Source organism: Montipora capricornis, chromosome 6 (genome assembly GCF_036669925.1).
Source record: "Montipora capricornis isolate CH-2021 chromosome 6, ASM3666992v2, whole genome shotgun sequence".
NCBI classification, from domain to species: Eukaryota; Metazoa; Cnidaria; class Anthozoa; order Scleractinia; family Acroporidae; genus Montipora; species Montipora capricornis.
The window spans coordinates 53,326,629-53,354,128 of NC_090888.1; the positions used below are offsets into that span (position 1 = coordinate 53,326,629).

Sequence of the window (27,500 nt, forward strand, 5' to 3'; positions counted from 1 at the left end):
CTAGGAATAGGAAAGTAGTTAAAAGTCAATGATCAATAAAGAGTTTAAGCTTCCCAATCCTTTATAATGCACGAAAAATAAGCATGTTGGTCGACTTGCAAATTAACTCCCCGCTTTGGTAACCGACCCTTGCCAAAACATCGAGCAGACCTAGGTACTAGTGTTTCATTTTAAAAATGGCGGCTATTTGCCAATGGTGTTTTCGTCGTTCCTTATGGAGTTGTTCTTGCTTCCAACTGAAAGAACTAACAAAATTATAAAGAGTAAGTATTTAGACCAACGTGTCGGTAGTGTTTAGACCAACGTGTCAGTAGTGTGTCGGCCAACACGTCGGTAGTGTGTCGGCCAACGCGTCGGTAGTGTATCGGCCAACGTGTCGGTAGTGTGTTGGCCGACGTGTCGGTCGTGCGTCGGTGGTGTGTCGGCCAACGCGTTGGCCAACGCGTGGGCCGACGCATTAGTGGGATCGGATTCTTAAATTTTACCCAAAATTTAATGGTAAAGGCTGCTGGACATGTTAGTTCAACTCGATTTTTGCCTAAATGTTATTTAGCCACATAAATGTAGTTTGCCTTTTTTGTCTTCCATGCCCTCTCTTTTTCCATCTAAAACCTATCCTCTAATGCTTTTCTTGGCAGTAACAGGCAGCCCAACAGATTCTACAAAAGCCACTCCAGATTTTTCCACTTCCATGATTATGGAGTTATGTACATCCAATTCACGAGCCAACAACCTAGCAACCCAATCCACTAGCCATTGTAACTAACTAAAATTAATTACACTAAGTTAAATCAAATCCTCTGTGATGGTTTGAAAAGCATTAGGATCGGGATAAGTGTTACTGTTTAGGTAGTTTTGGATATTACACGTACATGTACTTTATCCAAGAGTACATGTAATTTATTAACATTTCTACTCTGTACTGACGAACCAACAGAAGGTTTCCCGCTGTGCTCTTGGAAGTTCATTTTACTCATAACTAACCAATGGCACTTTTTTATCCCCTGCAAAAAAAAAGTAAATTAATTAATGAAGAAATTAATTATTATTAATTTATACTGCCAGGCCCTGTTAGTCCAACTTGGCCCAAAGGAATGTCTACTTCCTCAACATGACAAAAGTGCTGATGCAGCAAAAGTTCAAGAAGTTATACAGAGAAGTAGTGTTCTTATTACCGAACGGAAGAAAGGTACAAAGTCACTTAACTCTTTGTTCATTGTAGCTGTTGAGGATTCATCATCATTAAATTTTTGTTCACTTGCCAATACCATTTCAAATCTGTTGCCTTTCTCTAATCACCAGACATTTACATATACTAACCAAGCCTTTTGTATACAGTTTTTGCCTGAGATATACACGTTCATGTATGATTTGTTTATAATCTAGCATTTATTGCAAACTTGGTTTTTTGTAGAGCTCTACCAATTATTAATCTCATTGATTAAATTATGATTACTGGTATGTCATCCTTTCAATTAGCTGAATTTTCCAACAAGGACATTATTCAGGATCTTAACAGACTTTTGAAAATGGGTGCCTCTGGAAACAGTGCAACACTTCGTAAGTTAAGCTCTGTTATACAGAAATGTATAATATTAATTACAGAGGTATAACTTGGAACATACTCTGGTTTGAAGAGACATTGTAAATGCAACCTAGAAGTTACACTTGACAACACAACATTTCACCTCTTCTTGCCTTGTTTCTTCTGCAGGTTTGATCTAAAACTGCAATGACAGTTCTTTTATTCCCTCACTGACCAGCGACATATTTCTTTTAATGTGGCATGACTATTCTGGGTGTAGGGGGTGGCGGGTGGGTCGTGAAGGATACCATAGCTGAGACAAACCAAACCTTTACAAAAGTTATCTAAAGCCTAGTGTTCAGGCCTAAGGTTAGCATTTTTGTAAAGGTTTGGGTTGTTTCAGCTATTGCACCCCTTGTTAAGGAATACAAATGGAAGTTTTAATGAACTCACTCTATATCATCTGTTACAGTTAGTTGTTGTTTACATGTTTCTTGTGAGATTAGGACATCACTTGCTTGGGGCAAGCTACTATTTTTCTTATGACGGATGTGTATTTGTGCTGTCGTAAACGTTTATCAATAAAATGAGTTTACATTCGATTGGACTTCAGAACTTTAACACCCCTCACCCCCCAGCCCCACCCCCGAAATAGTCATGCCACTTTCAATATGGGGTAAGAAGATGTCAGGTAAAATCCTGGCATCTCAATTCACAGTTCAAAGAGGCATTTAATTTAGCATAATTGACGTGCCAAGTTTCACCGGTCCTCGCTCTTTTGCCAGACTGAGTGTAGAATATTTTTTCAAGTTTTAACAAAACCATTACTATAGGTGTTACATTTACACTTGGTACAGCTGAGTGGATGGCAAAAAAGTAAAATTTATTGAGTTGTAATGTCCTGAATTAAAATTCACTCTTAGACATAAGGCAGCAATAACAATGTTTAATATTCATTTGGTAGAGGTTGAATTTTAATATTTTTGAAACTGAAGTATTGTTCTTTTTACTTGTTATTCCATAGCTGAGATGGATCTGACACAAGCCTGTGCTGCCTTGGCAGCCTTGATCAAATACTTGGAGGTAATATTGCTTGATAATAATTGTCTGCATAGAATTTCTTGTACCATTTTTCATGGGGCAATAAAGTGTCAATAAATTATCCTAAGTTCTCAAAGGACCAGTACTGTAATCACTTTGGTACCAATAATGCAGTTTCTTGATCTCGTCCTGATCCTTGAACTCAAGAAGAAACATGTTTCAGTCATTGTATTTTCTGTCAGTTTCTTTCAGATGAAACAAACTTTGGGCAGTTTCACTTGAGTACATTCGACCTATCACAGTTTATGAAGCTTGATTCAGCTGCTGTGAGGGCTCTTAATCTTCTTCCAAACCCTTTAGATGGTAATGAACAATGGATTGCATGTACTTTACTCAAACAGCTATGTCCAGAAATGTCTGTAATTAGATCCACGTGCATGCATTTCAATGAGCATCACAAAGAGTGTCCCCTTTCTCTTCTCCCCAACTTCATCCTACATCACCCATGTCCTGGAAGTTAATTATTAACTTCTCAAAGTGTCCGCCAAATGCTGCTCTTCAAGTAAGGCTATCCTATTAAAGCTAAAAATAACATTAACCTTTACCCTTTACTGTATTGTTAGAAATAGGTAGATAAGGCTTAGACTTAAAGGGACACTTTGTATTGGAGATCAAAATTGGGCGTGCATTTAAATAGGTGCATTTCGCAACATGGGTGGGAACTTGGAGCCCAATGAACATTGTCTGGGTTCATTAACATCATGCAAAATTTTATGAAAAAGGATGGTAAGATTAGGCCTCTGGTTCATCATCTTCATTTGAGTTTAGAGTGTAATATTTGCTGTTTGATGTTAGCTTCAGTGTCTGAAATGTGAGGTACTGTGATGGGATATTGATCCGCTGTACAGTACAGAATACAGCTGTAGCACTGTAGGAGTGAGACATGCTTATTAACAATACCATAATAATATTATCACCCAGATTTTTAACCTTTGTGGAGGCATACAGTATGTTGGGGGAAGTGGAGACAAAATTGAGGGGGAATGATGACATTTTACTTCACTTGCATGCCCTTTTAGGAGGGAACAAAAGCATGTGTCTTGTTGGCCTTTTGAACAAGTGCAAGACAGCTCAAGGACAGCGGTTGGTAGCACAGTGGGTAAAACAACCACTCATGGACAAAAACAAGATAGGTACATCATGATCAGTTGAAATATTATTATCTGCCCCTTTTGCATTTTCAACCAAAATTCTGGGTAGGTACAAATGTATATTGCTATTACAGGGTCAGAAATTGCGGCTTGTGTGTGACAGAATGTGACTCATGTTTCTGTGGCTGAAATTGTCAACAAACTAAGGGGCAGATGAATTTCTATGTTAATTATGCATTCGAGGTCGGATACATTTTCTTTGCAATAATGGCAGCTTTTGCAGGTACCGGAGTAGAAATTACGTAAAACAACAAACAAAAGACAGAAAGCAAAACAATTCCAAAGAAAGACTAATCCCAAGTGACCAAGAACACAATGCTTTCCGGTAGCTGCAGAAAGACCCGAAAGGTCTGCTTTCATTAAAATGAATGCGGAAAACAATGCTTGCAGTCATTGCTTTCTGGTATCCATAAAAATGTCCAAAACATGTCGACCACAATGTTTATCTAGTGGCCAGTCTACCTCCTCTCGTGTCCAATATACACAAACGGATATGCTTTGTTCATCAAACCAATGGTCCATTGGTACCAATGGCAGGATTGGTACCAATAGAAAATGATGTCATTCCAGTGGCTCTATTGGTGCAAAACATGTTCACTTTTACACCAAGTACACTGTAGAAATGCACTAATTATTATTATGGACATTCCTCGTTCTATAAGCCAACCACACAAAACACGTTCACTTTCACCAATAGAACCATTGGAATCACCACTAACACCAATGGAGTCTATTTGTGACTATTGGACAACCCTCCCAGTCTAGGGACCCATATAAAAAGTTAATTTTGGACCCTTCATTACTTTTTAGTTTTGTGTGAAGAATGCAGTCCAAGTTGTTTTTAGAGGAGGCAGTGTGACCCAGTGGTTAGGGTGCTTGCCTCAAGGTTCCGGGCTCAAATTCTGACCATTCAACCACTGGTTGAATGTGATCTTCATAGTTCCTGGTTCAGTGTCGGGGGTGCAGTTGTGAAATAGCCCAGTAGTTTGCCTCCAGTAAATTTGCCATGAGATTCTTATAGTTGGTGTTCTGTCCTGTTTTCATTGATGAGCTTGTGATCATCTTTGTAAAGGTCCACATCAGCCTAGTGTTGTCTATAATTCAACCTTTGGAAATAAAGTACCGTACAGTGCATGTACTTGTAGAAATGCACTCCATGAGATTTAAGTCAATTTTACTGTGCAGGTGTAAGAATGAATCCATGCACTGGTACATGTATAAACAGACGTTAAAAATATTGTATCCTTACAAAAATCTCAACCAACAACAAATAACAAGGTAGCGTCTCGACATTAGCAACTATGCAAAACAAAATCACGAGTCTGAAATGGAGGGAACCCAGTCACAACATTTGCATAGTGGCCTAGTATCACAATTTTATATAGTCTCTTTTTATCAAGTGTCCTTTTTCCCTTCCCTTCGACTTCAAAGTTTCATCAGTACTGATAATTCTAATTTACATGTGAAAATCTCTTCACCTTAAGTATAAGGTGAACAGTTTAAATAAAAGTATTTGATAACACTAACATTAATATGACCTAATGCTAGTGCTAACCTTGTTGTTGTACATGTACATGTAAATACAAGTATTGTATTAAGTAGTTTACACTTAAAGTAATGGATCTAATTGCATGCCTTGATGGGCATACCATACATGTAAGTACAATACAATAAATTGAACAATACATATACTTAAATTGACCGCTCCCTATAGGGGCTTTTTAGGGCCAATGAAACACAATCAACGAAACGACAGAACACAACAGCAACAACACCTAAAAATTGGCTATTTACAAGTGCGTCCGAGCAGTTAAACCAGGGACTACCAGAAAAAAATTCAACAAATGGTCAGAACAAGTCATGAACCCAGGAACTCCGGCTCTGAAGGCAAACGCCCTAACCACTGGGATGGGCTGCACTGCCAGATTGACCTTTATTTTGTTGCTTTTTAAAGTCTGGTCTTGGGCTCTTTTTTCTTTTAGTACTTTGGACTAATGTATCATTTAAATTATGTACCTTTTGACAAGTAATTATGAGGACTGTTTATTATGCTGGCAAATTGCACAGTAAAAATGTTTGTACCACTTGTATAATTGTCTGTTTGCTGTGTTTTCACAAGTGTTATTTTTATGAAGGCCTCACTTCGTTTTCATTTACATTTTGCTGTATTTTTTTCCAGAGGAGAGGCTTGACATTGTGGAAGTATTATTTGAAGATACAGAGCTAAGACAAACTTTACAGGTTTGGATATACACTGTACAACCTGTCTCTCGATCCTCAAACAGCCACTTACAGATTTTACTCTTACCCCATACATTGTATATAGTCATGTTTACATGACAATGGGAAACCATTAGGAGCAAAAAGATTTATAATTTTTAACTTAGTATTTTCAATTTTCAATTTATTTTAATTAAGTTTAAATTTAGTGAAATTCATGATTAATTCTGGCACAAATAGATTTACTAGGAAGTTATTTACAGCCTGGTTCACAAAGTCTCATTTCTTAAAATTGCATAGCTTAAACTATATTAATTAAATTTGTTTTCTGGTCAGGCCTGACATTTAGTAGGATACCAGGTTACACAACTATCATAGTTATTGTTAATTACTTTGATGTGACAGACATTGCTTGATTGTTTATTTCGTATTTTACAGGAAGAGCTACGCAAAGTCCCCGACTTTTCGAGACTTTCTAAGAAATTCCAACGCCATAAGGCTACCTTGCAGGTTTGTCTTTTTAATAGTTCAATGAGAAAAGTAGATGCCAGTAATGAAGTTACTGCCGCAAAATGCAGCACATGCTCTCAATTAATCCTATGAGAAAACTTTTTGTTTCACTGCTCAAGGCATATTGTATTCTATTCAGAATATTATTTTTGAAAGTGCTAAAATACAGTATATTGTTTCAAGCAAGGAACATGCAAATAATATTGTAGTGAGTGAAAGTTAGATTTCAATTTGTTTTCAACAGGACTGTGTTAGAGTGTACCAAGCCCTTCATAGACTTCCCTCATTTACTGGTGTTTTGTCAGGATATCAAGGCGACCACCATGAACTAATACGTGATTGTTTCACAACGCCTCTTCAGGTGAATATGGTGACACAAGTTATATTGTTTGCACTCTTCAATTGTGCTGTAACATTGTAGCACACAGAGAGGGCAGCATTGAGTACAAATGAAGACTGTCCTGGAGCCTGAGAATCTTATCTGTAATGTTTATCTCTGACTGTTTCAACCAAGCTGAGGCTTACATTAATTTTACTCTTTTTCCATTGTGACTGGCATCATTAAGTCACCATTGTAATGGACTGTTCAGTAGATGTTAGGGTTTCAACCAATATGATAATGATGACGATGTCGCCGCCATACGTGCCAAAGGTGCTTCTGCTGCTGGCATCATTAAGTCACCATTGCAATGGACTGTTCAATAGATGTTATGGTTTCAACCAATATGATGATGACTATGTCACCTCCACAGGTACCATAGCTGGTGCTTCTGCTGGTGTTGCTGCTTATCATGTTGTTTTAACAGTGGCATTAGTTCTGGTGTTGTGCTCAGGTGCCAAGCTGGTGCATGTGTTACATGTAAATGCCATTGGTGTAGGTGCTTTTGTGACCACGCTGCAAGTGTTAATGCTTGTGGTGTTTTTACAGTGCTGCTACTGTAAAACTGTTATTACTGTTATTGCTGCTGTGGTTCCTTTTAGTGACGATAACAGTGATGCTACTTCGTGAGCAACTTTCACAGACATTCAAAGTTTTAACGTTTGGACAAAGGCCAGCATACCTAAATGTAATAATTATTATTGTTCTATCATTGTCACCTTGTAGGATCTTGTTGAGGATTTTCAAAAGTTTAGTGAGTTAGTAGAAACGACAGTGGACCTTAATCAAGTGGAAAACCATGAGTATTTGATCAAGGCCTCATTTGATGACGGGTTGCAAGGTTTGTGTCATTTAAATAATATTGATTCCATTATTTGTTTTATCCTTAGTTTGAAAGAAAAGTAATTCAAAATGTGTTGAACTTCTTTTTCTCAGAATGTAGAGAAAAGATGGATGAGATTATAAAGCAGATGCCAGTTGAACTGAATAAGGTCAGCTTTTGTTTTAAGGTTTTACTTGAAATATTGTCTTACAATCTTGACTGTCAGAAAGGGTTTACGTTTTCACTCACGTATACTGGCAAAATTTTGCTTATTGCCAAGGATGTGATGTAGAGTGACTGATCAACTTACGTGTATTGTGCAGCACTTGTTCAGGCTGCAGGTGGCAGCAGAGTAACATTCCTCCATTTCTTTGTTTTCTTGCTTCTTTTTTCTTAATAGGCTGCAAGGGACATGGGTCTTGAAGCAGGAAAGTCAATAAAATTAGAATCCAATAACCAATATGGATATTTCTTTAGAATTACCAAAAAGGTGAGTTGTATAACCCTGCTTGGTTTTGCATTGTTTGACCAAAACCACATTAACCCATTGACTCCTAAACGGCCCTTCATTGACAAGTAAAATCGTCTCACGTTATATGTTAGGGATCTGTGGGTTAATCCACGGGGTTAAATGGGGTCATCCACTAGATTAGCCTTTGCTATTTGGATGATCCCAACTCGCTCCCTATTTTGTTATTACACCTTACACTCTTATTACACTCTTTTTTGTTGCCTATGTAAATTTTACCTATAATCTTTTATATGTTATGTGAAACTGAGCTAATCATCTTGTCAAAATTGTCATCTAAAAGAAACATGTACACGAACATGCATTGTATGTAAGCAGTAGAGGACTTCATCCATGTTTACGTAGTCTCATCTTAACATGAGGGGGAGTTAGGATGACTGTCAAGAATTCTCCCAACTCCCCAAGTATTTTAGATGAGGCTACGTAAACACAGACAAAAGTCCTCTACTGCTTCCTTGTAAATTTGCCATTATAATAGAATAGGAGGCAGTGCAGCCCCTGTGGTTGGAACACTTGTCTTGAAATCCAGATTTCCCTGGTTCAAGGCCAGTTCTAACCACTTGTTGCATTTGTTCTTGGTAGTTCCTGGTTCAAATTCTCGGTTGCACTTGTAAACAGCCAACTGGTTTGCCTCTGGCCTGTTGGGATTCTTAACAATTGCTGTTGTTGTTGTTGTTCTGTTCTTTTTCATTGATTGTGTTTCATTGACCCTGAAAAGCCCCTATGGGGAGTGGTCAATTAAGTATATATTGCATTGTATGGTATTGTAATTGTAATAATTACCATTAAAATACAATACAATACATACTTGATTACAATTATTACAATTATTGCAATTTAGGATTACAATTATTGTAATCGAATTCCATTGAAACCACCTGAATTTTTCAGGCCCTTACATGAATTTTTTGCTGTTCTCTCATAGGAAGAAAAAGCTCTGAGAGGCAACAAACGCTACACCACTATAGACACCAGAAAGGATGGAATAAGGTTTAACAATTCTGTGCTTCGGCAGCTAAATGAAGAGTTCCAAGCTTACAAGGAAACATACAATGAGGTGCAAAGTAAACTGGCTGATGAAGTCATCAAGGTGGCTGGTATGTTCTGGTTTTATTCTCACTTACTTTCAACTCAGGATATGCACTAACCTTTTTTAATACATAAACATTTTATTACTAGCCTGCAAACCCAGACGTATTTCCGACCGCCAGAAATACATCTGCGTTCGCAGGCTATTTTCTTACTGGTATACTACCAAAAACAATAAAACTACTAACATTGAAAACTTACTAGCATGTCACACGGACATCACTGGCCCTGCTTTCAACTGCCAAGCAGTTACTGCCATTGCTTGAGCATCAGACTACCTGGCTTGACTGGTCAGCACTCGGGAGAGAGTGCTGTCTTTGTATTACATCCATGTATGGTTAGGCTACAAAGTGTGGGCTCCATCCCACAACGTTTGTTTATAAAGGCTTTTAAATTAATAATCCACACACTACACTCAAAGAGGCAGGCACAGATTCCTCAGGTTGTGGTCTGGCCTAACAATTATTAAAGGGGGGAACACTGTAATTGTAGCTTGCTTGGTTGTGTGTCCCCACTGCCTGGACTGGGACACTCAAATAAACTTAACTGGATTAACCTTCCTGTGATTATGAAATTTTTTCCTCCCCTCCATCCTTCCCTCATTCAAGTTGTTTTATTTATTGTTTTTCTAAGGGGGCTATAGTGAACCTATGCAAATGTTGAGTGACATCATTGCACACATTGACGCCTTAATAAGGTGACTATAACGTTGCTTTTGTTTTCGTTAAATGCTATCGTTCATGGACATTGCACTTTGACACTTAAACCCTGTCAAATGAATTCTGTTTTTATTTGTTGATAGATACACAAGTAGTGTTTTTTAAAGTGGAAAACAGCACAACAGAGTTTACTTTCGTAAATATTGACTTTCAAAGCTCATTAATATTCCATAGGCATTTTGTCCAATCAGGTGATTAAAAGGTTTGGTCCCATGGGTAAGGTTTTATGCCTGGTTAATTCCTGTGTGTTTCTAAAAGGGTGGGTAGAGCTTTAAACTCAGTTCTAAGGGATATTTTTTTACTACAAACCAGTAGTAGTAGTGGTGGTGGTGGAACTGGTTGTCGTCATCGTCGTCGTCATTGCGGTGGTGGTGGCTGGCAATGACATGTGTCACTCAGCTATTCATCTGAAACATCAAAGGGGAGTTCTGGGATCCTGATTGCATGCATGAAACTTCTATTTAAAATGGAGCCTTTTTTGAAGCCACTTTTTTTTTTGAAAACAGGTGACAGTTCTTTATCTGCAAAAACTTGCATTGCACCACAACGGGACAAAACGAGATATTGAATATTAATGAGCTTTGAAAGCTATTAAATATACTTGCAGAATGTGCTTTCAACAACCCATTACCGACCATCAGGGAAAAAGTGTTGAGACATTTCACGAAAACTAGCGCTTTCTAGCACAGAAGTCCCATTCCGTGACGGAAAAAGGATCTTGGTTTTTCATGGTACAGCGGGCTCAATTGTAACCATCGGTTTTGTCACTAAACGGACCCTCGCACTGGAAAAACCTGTTTGACGAGAGAAAACAAGATTGATTAGTCCAGAGGTTCAGTCTGCGGCGGCTTCAAAGAGTTGACGCGATTCGAGCAGAGCCTACTTTTCTCCTCCTCAGTAAAGAAAAAGACAAAAGGAGGCTCTGCTCGCAGGGTGCGGCAGAGCGTATTCTTATGCAAATTAATTACCTAGAGTTCGACCTCGCGCACATCATCACTTGGTTTACTTTGAAATGTTCTATTTTTCTTCCTTTCTTTCAACAGTTTTGCTCATGTTTCTGCCAATGCTCCAATTCCATATGTTCGTCCTAAAATGACTCCGAAAGGTATTTAATGGCGCTCAGCATGAACTGCTGTAGAGTATATTATAAAGCACGTATTTTGATTGGTTTTCACCTTTGGTCTATTACAGGACAGATGCATAGGTTACGTCATTAAAAACTTATAATGATATAAAACAAATAGATTCCATGTTGCCGTGCTTCTGTTCATTAATAGATCACATAAGACGTCAAAATGCCGTAAAAACATCAGTAACACACTCGGTTATCGCTTTGTTTGCCACTTTTTTGTTCTTACCACATTTTGACGTCCTCTGTGATCTATTACCAGAAACCCATAAGGGTTGAAACGTGTAACGCGCGTTCACAGCTTCCGAATATTCAGTGCGAACTGATTGGTTGAACGTTTCAGTGCTAAGTACCATATTTGGAAACCCCTCGCTCTCGTTCCAAATATGGTACTTAGCAAATTGGAATATTCAGAAGCTTGTTTCCCAGCACTCACAAGGGGCCGTTACACGTTTCAACCCTTATGGGTTTCTGCTATTACTGAACAGCTAGACACCCGGCAACATGAAATTTATTTGTTATCACGTTTTTTCTGCCTTAACTAGCCACTTTCCCATTTTCACTTTATTAATTCCCAAGTTTTGTAGCTGAGCATGAACGCTATCCCAATTGGGAAGAATGTGTATTAAGTGAATCTAAATTGGTTAGAGCAGAAAAAAGTCAATTGAAGGGGCGATTAGTTAAACAGATTTAAAGTGGGGCTTTAAACAACGCGTATTAAGTCATATTTTGCCCAATTAAAGTATATAAAGGGTTTTCATTATCGAAGAGTGTCGAGGAAGCAAGCCTGGAAAAGGAGAGGAAATGTTGAAATACGCGTTACACTTGGTTTAAATGAACGACCTTATCAATTAAGTCGTTGATTTCTCCCCTTCGGAGAGTAACACAAATCTGTAAGTACTTTACTTGTACAACTTTGACCTTTCTAGAAATTATTAAGAAGCTTAAAAGTAAAGACATTTACAAGAACAAAGATGGGAGAGAACAAAAAGTTGAATGGCCAAGAACAGCAAGTCCGCACGTGCATTATACACTTGAGTAGTGCATGCCTTTGCTGTAAAAGGATCTATTCTCTTTCCCTGAGGCCGAGATTCTTTCGTTCAGCCTCTCGAATAACCACCTCTAGTTGGTTAAAAGATATATGCAGTAGTACTCGGGCCATGTTTAGCAACCGGTGGCAACCACTTTAAATGCAAATTTCTGCGGCCAGTTCACACAGAGGCCAGGCTTCCATGATTGGTTTACGTCTGCGTTCATCATGTTTCTTCAAGTAGCTTTTAGTCGAGTTTCTAGAGATTGATCGTCAAAGATCATTGCATGCTGTGAATTATTTTCCACTAACACTTTTCAATGTGTAGGTGTGGGTCACATAAATCTTGAGATGGCCAGACATCCCTGCCTTGAAGTACAAGATGACGTGTCATTCATTGCTAATGACATTACATTAGAGAGAGGTAGACATAAAACTAAAACACGAAGTCTTGACTGTACGATCTTGGGTGGGGATAAGTAAAGTGAAAGCCTGCAAAAGTCATTTTCAATGCCGGAGCCTTTTTATTCGAAAAAGCTAGTGTTTTAATACGTTTTCCAGATGAGAAAGAAGAAACTTATCGGGAAGTTACATTTACTTTTAAACGCCTTCCTTTAGAAGATAAAGGCTAAATTGCATAAGACCTTTTTGAGTTTTTTTTTTTCCAATTTTCAGGTCAAAAAGAATTTCTTATAATCACTGGACCTAACATGGGTGGCAAGTCCACGTACATCAGACAGGTTTGCAATAATAATATGGTTGCCGGGAGTATGTATAATTTAACCCTTGAAAACGCAAGTTCCGACCCTTTCATTTATCGCTTACAGTTTCTCCAATGTCGTCATCACAACACGCGTCCACCCCTTTCATGAACACGATTAGAGAAAAGATTTTTACCATATTATTACCAAGCTGTGTGGCGTTCTTTACACCCTATCATGATCCCATGAGCAGGAGCTTGCCTCTCCCATACAAGCCCTATGAGTCAACCTCTGCGCATATCTTTCTATTTTTAGAACGCCACAAGTTCTTCGGCTCTGCACGCACTGTTTAGAGTGGCCAATCAGAATAAAATTTTTGTGACACGAAGACAAAAAGAGCAAAAACAACGTACGCAAATTGTGCAAATTGATGTAAATGTGAGTCCCCGGCCAAAGGGTTAGTTCTAAAAACAGAAAGTTACACGCAATGGTTGACTCAGTCAAGGCCTTGTGCATGGGAAGACCTTAGACAGCAATGAGATTGTTGACCAGCGGTTTTCGTTAAAACAATGGGTTGGTACTTTAAGTAGTGTTATTAAAGTGTATCATAATAGTATGTAATTATATCATGGATGTATTAAAGCCTTAAATTGTTATATATAAAGGTATATACCAGTGAATTTCCATGTATACCCATATATATTCATGTATACCCATGTATATCCATGTATACCCATGTATCTCCATGTATACCTATGTATATCCATGTATACCCATATATATTCATGTATACCCATGTATATCCATGTATGCCCATGTATGTCCATGTATACCCATATATATTCATGTATACCCATGTATGCCCATGTATGTTCATGTATACCCATATATATTCATGTATACCCATGTCTATCCATGTATGCCCATGTATGTTCATGTATACCCATATATATTCATGTATACCCATGTATATCCATGTATGCCCATGTATGTTCATGTATACCCATATATATTCATGTATACCCATGTATATCCATGTAACCCATGTATGTCCATGTATACCCATGTATATCCATGTATAACCATGTTTGTCCATGTATACCCATGTATATCCATGTATAACCATGTATTTCCATGTATACCCATATATATTCATGTATACCCATGTATGCCCATGTATACCCATGTATATCCATGTATACCCATGTATGTCCATGTATACCTATGTATATCCATGTATACCCATATATATTCATGTATACCCATGTATATCCATGTATGCCCATGTATGTCCATGTATACCCATATATATTCATGTATACCCATGTATGCCCATGTATGTTCATGTATACCCATATATATTCATGTATACCCATGTATGCCCATGTATGTTCATGTATGCCCATGTATGTTCATGTATACCCATATATATTCATGTATACCCATGTATATCCATGTATGCGCATGTATGTTCATGTATACCCATATATATTCATGTATACCCATGTATATCCATCTAAGCCCATGTATGTCCATGTATACCCATGTATATCCATGTATAACCATGTTTGTCCATGTATACCCATGTATATCCATGTATAACCATGTATTTCCATGTATACCCATATATATTCATGTATACCCATGTATGCCCATGTATACCCATGTATATCCATGTATAACCATGTATGTCCATGTATAACCATGTATGTCCATGTATACCCATGTATATCCATGTATGTCCATGTATACCCATATATATTCATGTATACCCATGTATATCCATGTATGCCCATGTATGTCCATGTATACCCATGTATATCCATGCATAACCATGTATGTCCATGTATACCCATATATATATTCATGTATACCCATGTATGCCCATGTATGTTCATGTATACCCATATATATTCATGTATACCCATGTATATCCATGTATGCCCATGTATGTTCATGTATACCCATATATATTCATGTATACCCATGTATATCCATGTTTGCCCATGTATGTTCATGTATACCCATATATATTCACGTATACCCATGTATATCCATGTATGTCCATGTATACCCATATATATTCATGTATACCCATGTATATCCATGTATGCCCATGTATGTCCATGTATACCCATGTATATCCATGCATAACCATGTATGTCCATGTATACCCATGTATATCCATGTATAACCATGTATTTCCATGTATACCCATATATAATCATGTATACCCATGTATATTCATGTATACCCATGTATGTCCATGTATACCGATATCTATTCATGTATACCCAGGTATATCCATGTATGTCCATGTATACCCATATATATTCATGTATACCCATGTATATCCATGCGTACCCATATATATTCATGTATACCCATGTAAATCCATGTATACCAATATATATTCATGTATACCCATGTATATCCATGTAAGCCCATATATGTCCATGTATACCCATGTATATCCATGTATAACCATGTATGTCCATGTATACCCATGTATATATATCTATAACCATGTATTTCCATGTATACCCATATATATTCATGTATACCCATGTATGCCCATGTATACCCATGTATATCCATGTATAACCATGTATGTCCATGTATACCCATGTATATCCATGTATAACCATGTATGTCTATGTATACCCATATATATTCATGTATACCAATGTATATCCATGTATACCCATGTACGTCCATGTATACCCATGTGTATCCATGTATAACCATGTATGTTCATTTATACCCATGTATGTCCATGTATACCCATGTATGTCCATGTATACCCATCTACATCCATGTATAACCATGTATAGCCATGTATATGCATGTATATCCATGTATGCCCATGTATATCCATGTATAACCACGTATGTCCGTGTATACCAATATATATTCATGTTTACCCATGTATAACCATGTATAGCTGTGTATATCTATGTTTACCCATGTATCTCTATGTGTACCCATGTAAATCTATGTATAACCTTGTATATCCATGTATACCCATGTATATCCGTGTATAACCATGTATTTCCATGTATACCCATGTATATTCATGTATACCCATGTATGCCCATGTATACCCATGTATATCCATGTATAACCATGTATGTCCATGTATACCCATATATATCCATGTATAACCATGTATGTCCATGTATACCAATATATATTCATGTATACCCATGTATAACCATGTATAGCTATGTATATCTATGTATACCCATGTATCTCTATGTGTACCCATGTTAATCTATGTATAACCTTGTATATCCATGTATACCCATGTATGTCCATGTATAACCATGTTTACCGATGTATGTCCATGTATAACCATGTACACCCATGTATGTCCATGTATACCCATGTATATCCATGTATAACCATGTATAGCTATGTATATCCATGTATATCCATGTATATCCATGTACAGCCATGTATTTCCATGTATACATATGTTCAGCCATGTATATCCATGTATATCCATGTACAGCCACGTATATTCATGTCTGTCCATGTATACCCATGTATATCCATGTATAACCATGTTCAGCCATGTATATCCATGTATATCCATGTACCGCCATGTATATCCATGTATACCCATATATCTCTATGTATACCCATGTATATCCATGTATAACCGTGTATATCCATGTATACCCATGTATACTCATGTATAGCCATGTATATCCATGTATACCCATATATATCCATGTATACCCATGTATACCCAAGTATACCCATGTATATTCATGTATAGCCATCTATTGCCATGTTTTTCCATGTATAGCCATGTATATCCCTGTAGAGCCATGTATATCCATGTAAAGCGATGCAGTTCCATGTATACCCATCTATATCAATGTATACCCATGTATGTCGATGTATACCCATGTGTACCCATGTATATTCATTTATATCCATGTATATCCATGTATACACATGTATATATATGTATACTCTTGTACAGTCATGTATTTCCATGTATATCCATGTACCGCAATGTATGCCCATGTATATCCATGTATACCCATGTATATACATGTATACCCATGTAGTATCATGTATATCCATGTATATCCATGTATATCCATGTATACCCATCTATATCCTTGTTTAGCCACGTATTTCCATGTACACCCATGTATATCCATGTATAACCATGTATTTCCATGTCTATCGATGTAGAGCCTTGTATATCCATGTATATCCGTGTACAGCCACGTATTTTCACGTATACTCATGTATATCCATGGATACCCATGTATGTCCATGTATATCCTTGTATATCCATGTTTTGCCATGTATATCCATGTATACCCATGTACAGCCATGTATCTCCATGTATATTCATGTTTATCCATGCATACCCACGTATATCCATGTATACCCATGCATATCCATGTTTACCCATGTATATCTAAGTACAGCCGTGTATAGCCGTGTGCAACAGTGTGTATCCATGTATAGCCATGTATCACATGGATATGTATTCATGGATAATCATGTACAACCATGTTTATCCATGTATAGCTGTGTAGTATCATATATGTCCATATATTTCCATTTAAAACCATGTATTTTCATGCTGTCCTTGTATATCTATTTATAACCATATATATCTATGTATAGCCTCTTATTATCATATATATCATATATATGCATGTACACCCAAGTACATCTATGTATAGACGTGTATTACCCTGCATATAACCATAATTTCCTTTCTACAGGGACGACCATTTGGAATGCGCTGCTAGACCAGCTAAATCAATTGCCTTCTATAAATGGTTTAAGAAAGCAAATAAAATCTTTCACGTTTGCATCGGCAAAAACTGATTAAATTAAGCAATTTTTGTAAAAAGTATGTTAAGGTCATTGATTTTTAAACTTAGGTATCTTTGTATATTATACACGGCTTTTAGGTAAAACAGATTTTCTATGTAAAATACGTATGTAAATTTGGTGAAATTACCGTGTTTAACTAACGTTCTCCTATCCTATCTATCTATCTATCTATCTATCTATCTATCTCTGATATACTTAACCATGAGATCTTGATAAAGAAATTAGAATACTTTGGCTTTGATCACTCAGCAGTTGCCATTTTCCATTCGTATTTGTCAAATCGCAAGCAACAGTTTAGTGTGAATGGAACATCTTCTAAGCTTCTAGATATTTCGTGTGGCGTATCACAAGGCTCAATATTACGACCCCTTTTATTTTTAATGTATATAAATATTTCTTCGGCGAAATGTGACGCGTGAGTATTTTTCCAAAATAAGCAATAAACACAAGCACAAAGTTAACAAGTAAATAAAAGTTTGGGAATGACTGTATTTTCTCCTGTAAACTTTATAGGGAGCTTCAAACTTTACCAACATTTGTCCAAGGACAACAACTAATAACGTCTTATTAAGCATGTCGAAAGCATTTATAATGTCGGAATCAGGATAATTGGTATTGATTAAGGTAATGTTTATGTAATGATAATGATATATCTGCCCGGAAATCGAGCGTATCTATCTGTCTGCTTCAATTATTAAGTTTGTTCATCTTTTGTCCCGAAGATCTTTATAGCCAATAGCCAATCAGTTTACGTTTGATCAATGTATGTCTATAAGATAAGAGAACAATGGGTTGTAGTTTAGTCAGTCAGAGACATGAACTTATGGTGTACGCCATCGGAGAAATTGTAAAACAATCGAGGAAAGCGACAGTGTGGGTTCCTTACTTATTCCCCATAACAAAAACCTAAGTTTTCGGGTGCTTAGTATAATTGCTTTTAAACCAAAACGGTTATCGACACTGGGCATCAGCTTTGACCATAGATCGTGGGCATTTAAGCCCTTGCTTACCCCCACCCCCCTTCTCCTCAACAAGATTCAAGATTCAAGAGTTGAAGCCAGATCGCGAGCCCAAAAAAATATTCCAAGAAGAAATTTATTATGTTCACCTCCACCCACACACGCAGAGACGGATTTCTAAGTTTTGCCACTACTTAAAATTTTATTGACATCATTCATTCAACAGAAAATATGGCCATTACCGAAGGAACTACGCCCGTAAAATAACACCTTTTTTGTAGTGGGATAATAAATCTCTTATTCGATGGTCTAACATATAAGGCCATTCTCTCCGTTGAGCATTGTCTGACCGACCCCAATTTTTGGAATTTTCAAAAAAAAAAAAAAAAGGGTAACGGTGTTTTAAAACCATTTTAATGTTGCATAGGAGTTTCAGGGGTTGATCCTTTTTCCCACGCTGTCTTAAGTTTGCAACAACATCCACCAACTTTTCAGCCATATTCATTTTGGGTTCACGTTTTGTTTGTTTTCCGGGCTCCACAGCTATGATGCTGGGGTAGCGGGACTCCGATTCCGAGACTGCCCAGGAAACGCATTTGACGCTAAACGAAAAAAAAAGGAGGATGGGCTAATACTCGCGGACATTTTGCTCACTTCTCGCAAAATGCTTTGCAACTCTCAAAATATCCGCGCGTATTATATGTTAAACCATCGAATAAGATGTGTTTATCACGCCGTCTGAAAAACAACAAAATATACCAGCAAAAGCTCGAGAATGAGCAAGAGTAGAATCTTCTCTCAATGCAGCAAAGCACAAGGAATAAATTTGGAAACAAGCAAAAATAAGATACGAGAATGCGTTGATCGAGCCGTGTCTCCAAAGCTGCGATTGCTAATTCTGCTGTCGTACTTAGCATCATCAGCAGAATAGCGCACGATTGCAAATTTGTTTGGTGTATCTCCACCTTTTGTTTGCACTTGTGTTAAAGTGTGTGCTGCAATTGTCAACAAACTGAAGTCGCGGTTTATCACGTTACCTAAAGGAGAATATTTTAAAGAAGTCATGCGCATTTACAAAGACAGATGGGGATTTCCAATGTGTGCTGATACGATGGACGGTACTCATATTCTTGTAATTGCCCCACCGACCGACCATGACGACTTCGTGGATCTCAAAGGCTACCACATCATTCTTATGCAAACAGTTGTTGACTATGAAATGATATATGAAATATGGTGAACTGCGGATGTGAAATCAAGTTAAACTATGATCCTGGCAGTTATGAACGCAATTTTAGCAATTGCGTAGGGATGAGCGCGCATGGGTGTGTATGAATATAAATGGGTATCCATGGGTATAAATGGCTTAAGGCTTTACATGAATATACATGGTATACATAAGCATGCATAGATATACATGGCTGTACAAGGATATACGTGGCTGTACATGGACAGAAAAGAATATACATGGGTATACATCGGTATACATGGATATACATAGGCATATATGGGTGTACATGGCTGTACATGGATATACATGGATGTACACGGATACAAATGCCTGTACATGGATATACAGAGCTGTACATGGTTATACATGGATGTACATCGATAGACATGGGTATACATGGATATACATGGCTGTACATGGATATACATGCCTTTACATGGAAATACATGGATATACATGGCTGTACATGGATATATATGATAATACATGAATATCCATGGGCATATATGGATATACATGGTTGTACATGGATATACATGCCTGTATGTGGATATACACGGGTATACATGGATATACATGGCTGTACATGGATATACACGATAATATATGGGTATCCATAGGTATACATGGACATACATGGCTGTATATGGATATTCATGGATATACAAGGGTGTACATGGATATACATGGATGTACATGGCTGTACATGGATATACATGGCTGTACATGGGCATACATGGATATAAATTCGTATACATGGAAATACATGGCTGTACATGGGCATACATGGTTATACATGAGTATACATAGAAATGCATGGGTAAACATGGATATACATGGCTGTACATGGATATACACGATAATATATGGGTATACATAGCTATACATAGACATACATGGCTGTATATGGATATTCATGGATATACACGAGTGTGCATGAATATATATGGATATACATGGCTGTACATGGATATACATGGATATACATGGCTGTACATGGATATACATGGATATAAATGGCTGTACATGGATATACATGATAATACATGAATATACACGGGTATACATGAGTATACATGGGTACACATGGATATACACGATTATACATGGGTACACATGGATATACACGATTATACATGGGTACACATGGATATACACGATTATACATGGATATACATGGGTATACATAGAGATATATGGGTATACATGGATATACATGGCTGTACATGGATATACATGGATATACATGGCTGAACATGGATATACATGGAAATACATTGCTGTACATGGATATACATGGATATACATGGCTATACATGGTTATACATGGATATATATGGGTATACATGGACAGACATGGGTATACATGGACATAAATGGGTATACATGGACATACATGGTTATACATGGATATACATGGGTATACATGAACATACATGAGTATACATGGATATACAAGGTTATACATAGATTTACATGGGTACACATAGAGATACATGGGTATACATGGATATACATGGCTATACATGGTTATACATGGATATATATGGGTATACATGAACATACATGGGCATACATGGATATACATGGATATACATGGCTATACATGGTTATACATGGATGTAGATGGGTATACATGGACATACATGGGTATACATGGACATACATGGTTATACATGGATACACATGGGTATACATGGACATACATGGGTATACATGGATATACATGGGTATACATGAATATATATAGCTATACAGGGACATACATGGTTATACATGGATACACATGGGTATACATGGACATACATGGGTATACATGGATATACATGGGTATACATGAATATATATGTGTATACATGGACATACATGGGTATACATGGACATACATGGTTATACATGGATATACATGGGTATACGTGAATATATATGGGTATGCATGGATATACATGGGTATACATGAATATATATGGGTATACATGGACATACATGGTTATACATGGATATACATGGGTATACATGGGCATAAATGGTTATACATGAATATATATGGGTATACATGGAAATACATGGTTATACACGGATATACATTGGTATACATGGACATACATGGTTATACATGGATATACATGGGTATACATGGACATACATGGATATACATGGGTATACATGAATATATATGGGTATACATGGATTTACATGGGTATTCATGAATATATATGAGTATGCATGGATATACATGGTTATACATGGATATACATGGTTATACATGGATATACATGGGTATACATGGACATACATGGTTATATATGGACATACATGGTTATACATGGATATACATGGGTATACATGGACATACATGGTTATACATGGATATACATGGGTATACATGGACATACATGGTTATACATGGATACACATGGGTATACATGAATATATATGGGTATACATGGATTTACATGGGTATTCATTAATATATATGGGTATGCATGGATATACATGGGTATACATGAATATATATGGGTATACATGGACATACATGGTTATACATGGATATACATGGGTATACATGGGCATTAATGGGTATACATGAATACATATGGGTATACATGGAAATACATGGTTATACATGGATATACATTGGTATACATGGACATACATGGTTATACATGGATATACATGGGTATACATGGACATACATGGGCATACATGGATATACATGGGTATACATGAATATATATGGGTATACATGGATTTACATGGGTATTCATGAATATATATGGGTATGCATGGATATACATGGTTATACATGGATATACATGGTTATACATGGATATACATGGGTATACATGGACATACATGGTTATATATGGACATACATGGTTATACATGGATATACATGGGTATACATGGGCATACATGGGTATACATGGGCATACATGGGTATACATGAATATATATGGGTATACATGGAAATACATGGTTATACATGGATATACATGGGTATACATGGACATACATGGTTATACATGGATATACATGGGTATACATGGACATACATGGTTATACTTGGATACACATGGGTATACATGGACATACATGGGTATACATGGATATACATGGGTATACATGAATATATATGGGTATACATGGAAATACATGGTTATACATGGATATACATGGGTATACATGAACATACATGAACATACATGGATATACATGGGTATACATGGACATACATGGTTATACATGGATATACATGGGTATACATGGACATACATGGATATACATGCCTGTATGTGTGTATACATGGGTATACATGGCTGTACATGGATACAGATGGACAAACATGGGTATACATGTGTATACATGGACATACATGGGAATACATGGATATACATGGAAATACACCGGTATACAGAGAGATATATGGGCATAGATGGATATACATGTATATACTTTGCTATAGCTACCTATATATGCTGATATACCTCTTTTATATAATTTATGCGCTTTATGATACACTTTAATAACCCTACTTAAAGTACATACCAAACAATGGTTTGCTGGGGGTGCTCTGTCTCGCCGGCTCAGAAAACCTGGTTGTGGTCATTGTGATTTAAGGTTTTTCTTGTGCATAGGGAGGCTACCAGTCATGCACTCCTGACCATATAGATTGGCAACCTCGTTCCCAGGCCTTGTTTGTTGTTGAGAACAACGACAAAGGAGGCAGAGAAGAGACACCCTGGGAACGAGGTTGATGGTTACAATTCCATGTCCAAGTACACTAAATGAAAAATCTCCTTAAAATTCCTTACGCAATACAGTACTCAACATCATCTGCCAACACAACACATCAATACTAGTTACTTTATATAGTCTACCGTCAATATCTGTTACTCCTCGTCACCATCCGTTATTTTACGTTACTAGTCATTGCCACTCATCACTAGACTTTACTACACATCACTACCCCGTTATTACACGTCACTAGCAGTCGCTACTCGTCACTAGACGTTACTAAACAGCACGGTTGATGGTAATCTGTTAAGCTTGGAATTATAATAACGAATTTGTAATCATGGTGTAAAAAGTTACCGTTCTTGTTTATATGTACGGTATTCAACCAAGAGTTTCGTTCTCAAAACTATCAAGGCTATGCGAGCAATTGGGATGGATACCTAAAAACAAGGGTGTGAGAAATCGTTTGTTGGGACCAATATATACGGCTTGGAAAAACACTAGTGTAGTCAAGTCACACTTGCTGTGTGCTATTGAAACGTCTGCGTTTTCGGGCGGTGAGGTCAAGTCGTACATTTGCTATTTCTATCCAATAGTATCGTAAGGCAATAGTGTCTGAAAAGAAATTAAATGAAATTTTATTTAACATCTGTTGCCCAGTCGCCCGAGCCGAGGCTTATGAGAAGAACGCTTGCCTGTACCGAAACGGTACCGGGTATTCAAAGGTTGTCCTTATTTTAAATCAATCTATGTTTTAGTGCATTCCCCGCTAACCTAGGATATTAGTTTGGAGGGCTGGGTTAGTGGCAAATGGTTCCTGATTCGCGTTTCGTGAAAGCTTTCCCTTTTTTAATTATTTCCTCGCAGACAGGGGTGATAGTGCTGATGGCCCAGCTTGGCTGCTTTGTACCATGTAGCTCGGCCGAGATCTCCATCACTGATTCTATTTTAGCCCGTGTGGGGTCTGGAGATAGCCAATTGAAAGGAGTCTCCACCTTCATGTCAGAAATGTTGGAGACTGCATCAATTTTGAGGGTAAATAACGTTGTTTGTTTCTTGAACACTTCTCGCAGTTTCTTCGAAACTGTTGAGCACGAAAAACATTGAACATGGAAATATTGGAATACACACAGGTACACATGTTTGCGTCTCAGACATTTTCTGTTGAACGCTATTTTGCTTCCCATGTGCATTGCTTAGTAAATAATGGGCTGCGTTATTTTTGGTACCCTTTGCACCTCTTTGTTTGTTTGTTTGTTTTTCGCATGCGTGAAGCCTGGTGGGGAAACATGAGCACAGAGCCGAGAGAAAATAAACCTTTTACCTCCTCCGATGAACTTTCGCTATGTGGCTTTCTTTAATTTGGACTAGTCCTATCCCACGAATCCGTCTTCTTGAGAAGAAGTGGTTCTTTATTGCCGTGGCTTCTTCAAAATTACGCCCTGTTCCGGAGGCCTTTCACGTGGGACGCAATGATAAAAATTGGTACTGTCCACGAGTTCTATCAACCGCGAAAAAAGTTCTTGCACTGATCAGGTTGTATGTTTGGTATTGTCCAAGTTTAGATCGAGACCTTCTCTGCTCTTTTTCAGTCTGCCACAGACAATTCACTCATCATTATTGATGAACTCGGAAGAGGCACTTCTACTTACGATGGCTTTGGACTCGCTTGGGCCATATCACAGTAAGATTCCAATGCTTCATATATATTTGTCTTCTTAGATTTTTTGTTGATTTTGCTTTTTGTGTGTTTGATTAGTTCGAGTTTCTAAGGCGTGTAACATCTCTATGTCTCTAAGCATTTTGTAGGAGTTTCGGAGGTTAAACATAACGCTCTATAACTGTTTGTTCGACTTAAATTTTCAAGGCGTTGGAGTAATCTCCACTTCTGGCTACCAGCAGACACTCGGACACGCCTTGGGCAAAATGAGCCGTTTTTAAGGCATATAAAAAGGCTTGTACATGAAAATTAATTTGCTAAGCTTTTTTTAGAGCAGTTGAGTGTCAAAAGTAATGTCTCATTCGCTGTGGTTTTACATATTACGCGCGAAATTAGCTTAAGACTTCGGCCAATCAGAGATAAAAGCCGAGGGGTTTGTGACTTGCTCCCCTCTGTTTTTTCCCTCCCTTGGCAACGGCTGCATGTTTTTTATTCTGTCTTGTGATTGGGTCATTAAATTGCTTGCGTCTGCTTTAACTGGTCGATTGAAAACTGATCAAGAAGCTCTGCATTTCTCTTTCAGATACATTTCCACTAAGATTCGTTGTTTCTGCTTATTTGCCACCCATTTCCATGAGCTTACCTCTCTTGCCGATGAAGTGTCTACCGTCAGAAACCTACATGTGACAGCTATGACGTCTAGTGGAACTCTCACACTCCTGTATAAAGTTAAACCCGGTAAGATGATCAATAAATTCCATTCGATGTGAACAGATATTAGCTGGATAAGTTTAAAACAGGTGCATTGCTGGCCATTTTTGCAGCTCGAGGGCGATCTTTCAAGCTGTCATCCATGGTTTCGGGTTATTTTCTGTTCGGTTGTTTGCTTGCGTGCCATCTACTAAAATCACATTGAAAAGCTTACAGTTTTCTTCCGTATGTTTTTCTTTGCACTCGGCGCTTTTCCTTTCCTCTCGTATCCTTCGTTTTCCGATATTGTGGGGGCCGCCAGATTACACCAAATATACATGGAAACCCCCTTCAAGGCTCATTTCTTTGAACAGTTTAACTGCTACAAATTTGGCAGTAAAGAAAGCGGAAGATTTCTTCAGTAACAACCATCGTACGAGTTCTTGCGCCTTGCATGTGTCCTCCGTCCCATTTGCGCATATAGCCCATTTGCGCTCCTGCCTTTATTTGCTCAAACCAGTTTCAAAACTTTTAAGGAACTCTACTGGAAAATGATAAGCAGGTCAAGCTGAGACCCTTTGCAAAAATATAAATTTTCCGGGCGGATTCCGAGCTAACTTCACAACTGGGAAAATGTTTAAGGTCAAGGTTGAAATTGTTGAAAGTGGTTTGTGCCACGATAAGATGGTGTGTTCTTTTGTTGATTTTCTGCTATATTTTTGTTATTAGTATTATTTCTTGTGCTTATTCCATTGTAATAATGTACTTATGGGTCTAAAGCAGGATAAAAAAAACCTCTTGCAGGTGTTTGCGATCAGAGCTTTGGTATTCATGTCGCAGAACTGGCGCACTTTCCAACGAGTGTCATTGAAGTATGTTTGTTTCACTTATGGTATTTTTGTTTACTTCGGTTCAGTGGTCTGGAATTAGTTTTCAGTTTGTGAAATGTATAGTTTAAAATCCGTCAACTATTTCTTTTGTTTGTCATGATCGGTGACGCGTGTCACAACATGTCGAGGTCGAGGTCGAGGTCGAGGTCTGCGCGCTGAATCCTTGGTTCTTTGGTTTTGCAAGGAAAGGAAAGGAAAGGAAAGACACTTTATATAAGTGTCTAGTCGTTCTAGCGCTGGAGCGCTAATTGGGGACACTGTAAACTGAAATGAGCAATGAAAGTAAATCAAGTCAAATGTCAAATGTTGGTTTTTGAGGAGAGGGGAAACCAGAGTACCCGGAGAAAACCTCTCGGTACAGAGTAGAGAACCAACAAACTCAACCCACATATGACGCCGAGTCCGGGAATCGAACCCGGGCCACATTGGTGGGAGGCGAGTGCTCTCACCACTGCGCCATCCCTGCACCCCAGATTTTTATGCGGTGGTAGTGTTATGCAATAAATGTGTTGCGATCCACGATCGGACCAATAGTGTTGGCAGATGTTGTGTCA

General features: G+C 37.7%; 1 protein-coding gene across 2 annotated transcripts in view; it reads left to right on the plus strand.

The window, feature by feature from the left end:
- The window catches only part of LOC138052481 (DNA mismatch repair protein Msh2-like), a 229,291-nt gene that overhangs the window by 14,201 nt on the left and 187,590 nt on the right, over positions 1 to 27,500 (plus strand). For both annotated transcript variants that reach the window (XR_011133082.1, XM_068898991.1), the window contains exons 8-27: positions 1,066 to 1,189; positions 1,480 to 1,560; positions 2,550 to 2,608; positions 2,809 to 2,929; positions 3,646 to 3,759; positions 5,957 to 6,018; positions 6,436 to 6,507; positions 6,752 to 6,868; positions 7,613 to 7,727; positions 7,823 to 7,878; positions 8,110 to 8,199; positions 9,164 to 9,335; positions 9,961 to 10,024; positions 11,090 to 11,151; positions 12,534 to 12,629; positions 12,881 to 12,945; positions 24,574 to 24,741; positions 25,299 to 25,390; positions 25,950 to 26,104; positions 26,861 to 26,928. Coding sequence is in view for 1 of the 2 variants with exons in the window: in XM_068898991.1 (XP_068755092.1) it covers positions 1,066 to 1,189; positions 1,480 to 1,560; positions 2,550 to 2,608; positions 2,809 to 2,929; positions 3,646 to 3,759; positions 5,957 to 6,018; positions 6,436 to 6,507; positions 6,752 to 6,868; positions 7,613 to 7,727; positions 7,823 to 7,878; positions 8,110 to 8,199; positions 9,164 to 9,335; positions 9,961 to 10,024; positions 11,090 to 11,151; positions 12,534 to 12,629; positions 12,881 to 12,945; positions 24,574 to 24,741; positions 25,299 to 25,390; positions 25,950 to 26,104; positions 26,861 to 26,928 (1,953 nt within the window). In the remaining variant the exon portion in view is untranslated. The remainder of the gene's footprint in view (positions 1 to 1,065; positions 1,190 to 1,479; positions 1,561 to 2,549; positions 2,609 to 2,808; positions 2,930 to 3,645; positions 3,760 to 5,956; positions 6,019 to 6,435; positions 6,508 to 6,751; positions 6,869 to 7,612; positions 7,728 to 7,822; positions 7,879 to 8,109; positions 8,200 to 9,163; positions 9,336 to 9,960; positions 10,025 to 11,089; positions 11,152 to 12,533; positions 12,630 to 12,880; positions 12,946 to 24,573; positions 24,742 to 25,298; positions 25,391 to 25,949; positions 26,105 to 26,860; positions 26,929 to 27,500) is intronic.